The sequence below is a fragment of the Aptenodytes forsteri genome, unplaced genomic scaffold (genome assembly GCF_000699145.1).
Source record: "Aptenodytes forsteri isolate BGI_AS27 unplaced genomic scaffold, ASM69914v1 Scaffold770, whole genome shotgun sequence".
Lineage (NCBI taxonomy): Eukaryota > Metazoa > Chordata > Aves > Sphenisciformes > Spheniscidae > Aptenodytes > Aptenodytes forsteri.
Genome location: NW_008795098.1, coordinates 151,879 through 154,975, shown reverse-complemented (window position 1 = coordinate 154,975; position 3,097 = coordinate 151,879). Strand labels below are relative to the sequence as shown.

The window sequence follows — 3,097 nt, the reverse complement described above, 5'->3', positions numbered from 1 at the left end:
TGGGGGGAGTGAGTGAGCGGCTGTGTGGTGCTCAGTTGCCGACTGAGGTTAAACCACGACACTGGCTAAAATGAGGCATTTCCTGCCAACTGAACAAATCAAAGTATTTTTCTTTGGAGAATGCTGGAACATTCTTATATTCTTAAAATGTTTGCATTTTAATTTGCATCCTACAAAAATTTTCACAGCTGCACATCCTTGTTGCAACTGGGGATAAAACAAATATCACTTATCGCTATTTCCATGGAAGACTTCGCTGCACCATTTCAACATCTTTAAGTTCTTTCCCTGAAGTCTTAAAATTCACTTTTCTCTGAAAAGAACTAAGCGTCTTACATTTAAACTTCTGGTACTTTGAATGATATGTGAACAGATCCTTAGGACTCAGAAAAAAATCCCTGTTTTTATTTACATGTGTATAACAACAATATAGACCAGAAGACTGCACATGGAATTGCTTCATTCTGCCTAATAGTTTATTCTATGAGCACCAAGATCAGGTTTATTAAACACAGCATGAAGTCCTAATATTATAAGCAGTTGATGAGCAACTGCTTCTAAGTGGGGAGCAGCTAGGAAGCTATTTGGCTCCTTTCCACAAGAACTACAACTGAGATTCTGCATTAATGTGTGACCAAATCCAGTTTATTTCTCAAAAGCTAATTTATTTTAAAGAGCAAAGAAAGATGCCACCTCTATTAATGCATAGTTCACAGCCACTCTTGAATCTGTGAGGCGGATTTTAACCCACTGCATTACACAAACACCTGATTCATCTCACCATTTCCACTAAAAAACTCCAGAATACATTTAAAGCTCATCCAAAGACTGTACAGAGGAAGGGGACTCCACAGAATCTAGACAGAAGGTCTGTCTAGATCTGAGTTTTAGAATACCTTTTCTGAGTAAATTTTAAAGCTTTTCCACCCTAAACCATAAACCACTTAAAATTGAGCACAAGTAGCAGCTATAAGAACAAACTACTAGCAACCTCATTTCAGTCCTTAGCCTTTCCATCTGTATTACTGGTTTGCAAGATGAAGTTCTCTGGCAAAAAAGAAATGAGCTGAGGCAATGTACTCATTTTATTTAAATAATCAAAGCAATCACTTAATGTTTGCAGCCTTGAGTCAGCACCAAACTGAACTGGCGGCCCTAAGACAGTCATTTTCACTGAGCCACCTGGTTTCCTCAAATATTCCATTTACTTTCTTGGTAGCTTACAGGTAATCTTTAGACATTCCCAGTAAAGAGGGATTCAGTTTTGAGGCTTTTTATTCTTTTTAAAAGCCCACCAGGGGTAGAGTTGCTGATAAGCAGAATCCCAAGACAAAAGCTTACCATGCAACTTAACAAGCACATTTCATTTTTGCCCACTGCCAAGTCATTTGTAAACATACCTTCTCTCTGTTGCTATGAGCTGTCAAGGACCTTTGAGTGGCTCCACGCAGAGCAGTTCGGTAATTATAAAAATTGCTAGAAGGGTCCATCTGATGCTACAAGGCATGAAAAAATGTAAATAATGAGCCAGTGTCATCACCACACACAATTCTTTTTCACTTGAGCAACTATTTTAAAAAGCAAGAGGTTTGCTGAACAGCACCACAAATACAGCCTTTTAGAGGACTGCAGTATTTCTTTATCTGTTCATTTGATCAGAAGAGAACCTTGTTTTAAAAAATGTTCACTCAGCACAACAAGGGATCCAATACAAGTCAGGGGCAGGAAAGCAAAGGCAGGCTTCATAGACCTTTCTCTCTCCAGAAAGAAGGTAGCTCAGGTTTAATTCAAAAGCCAAAATCATGACACTAGGACAACAATGGGTCTTGGCACTAATGTTCTGCTCTTCCTAGTATGCAGGTTTCTCAGAGCTGATTCAGTTGCAATGGCAAAGCAAGATCAGACACCTAAAGCTGTTAGTGCCCCCACCTCATTGCTCCAAGACTGACTGCTGCACCTCAATGACTAGGATGATGCATGGCTCACAAAGCACATCCTTAACCAGCAAATAGGGCTGTAATCTTAAGGGCAACTTCCTGAGCAGCCACCCTTGACACAAGGAAGGCTATTTCCCACCCAAGGGTGGGGAAGGAAGTGTGAGGTGGCTACAGCCATCCAGTTTTAATCTGTTGTCATAACACAAGTCAAATCTCCTGATGATATTAATAAACATTTCATGCGTGCGTCTGTGGCAGGGGCACCTGCCCTGACAAAGACTGGGGGCATTAAGACTGCTGCGTCCTTATTTTCGTGCCTTTAAGGTGGCGAGTGCTGACCGTCATGTACATGCTTTGGGCCAGTAATTATGGTCACGTACACCTCGGGCAAGGGGTAAGAAAGTCAAGGCCCTCAGCCAATTAGAGTTGACCACAGATCAGACTCGACTAGGGTGTAAATGGAGACCCGCCGGAGGGCAAGTTGAGTTGGTCCTCCTCCAAGCAGCAGGTCTGCAGTCAGGGACTCTCCCTTTGGGTCAGGACGCTGCCCAAGGAAACTCCTCGAGGTTGAGAGCCCTCATCTGATAGGTGAGTGATTGTGCACATTTTGGATCCTCATTTCTAAAGCCAGCTGTGCAGTATTAATCCCTCGTACACCATCCTGAACCTGTGGTTTACTGATGTTGCCAGAGTGTTGACACCTCATTTCTAGTTAGTTTTCTGCTAAACAATTTTGGTTAAAATAAAGTTTATTTTTGAATCTGTCACCTACCTAATTTGATTATGTGAGCCTCCGCGACAGCGTCAAGTACAAAACATTACATTTTCTTTATCTTACTGGTAAATAACCTGAATTAACTGATTGCCATTTACAGCAGGATAATTAACTTGTTGGTAAATAATCTGTTGGGTAAATCACAAACTCATACACTGCTGCACCTACATGATCTTTGACAAAGGTCTCTATTACCTGAAGGTAATTGGCAATCAATTCATTCAAGACAAATTTCTCTGAAAGGGCAAGGCAGCCGCATTACAGCTCAACTTGATTTTCAAAGGCAGAACTGCATTAGGTCAATCCACATCATCCCTCTCAAATACATCTCCCTTTCAAGAGGTTACCTACATTTTTTTTTTTTTTTTTTTTTAATATTTCTTAG

General features: G+C 40.9%; 1 protein-coding gene across 3 annotated transcripts in view; it reads right to left on the bottom strand.

The window, feature by feature from the left end:
- The window catches only part of RASGEF1B (RasGEF domain family member 1B), a 26,739-nt gene that overhangs the window by 12,040 nt on the left and 11,602 nt on the right, over positions 1–3,097 (bottom strand). For all 3 annotated transcript variants that reach the window (XM_009277027.2, XM_009277026.2, XM_009277028.2), the window contains one exon: positions 1,401–1,496. In XM_009277027.2, coding sequence (XP_009275302.1) covers positions 1,401–1,496 — 96 coding nt within the window. The remainder of the gene's footprint in view (positions 1–1,400; positions 1,497–3,097) is intronic.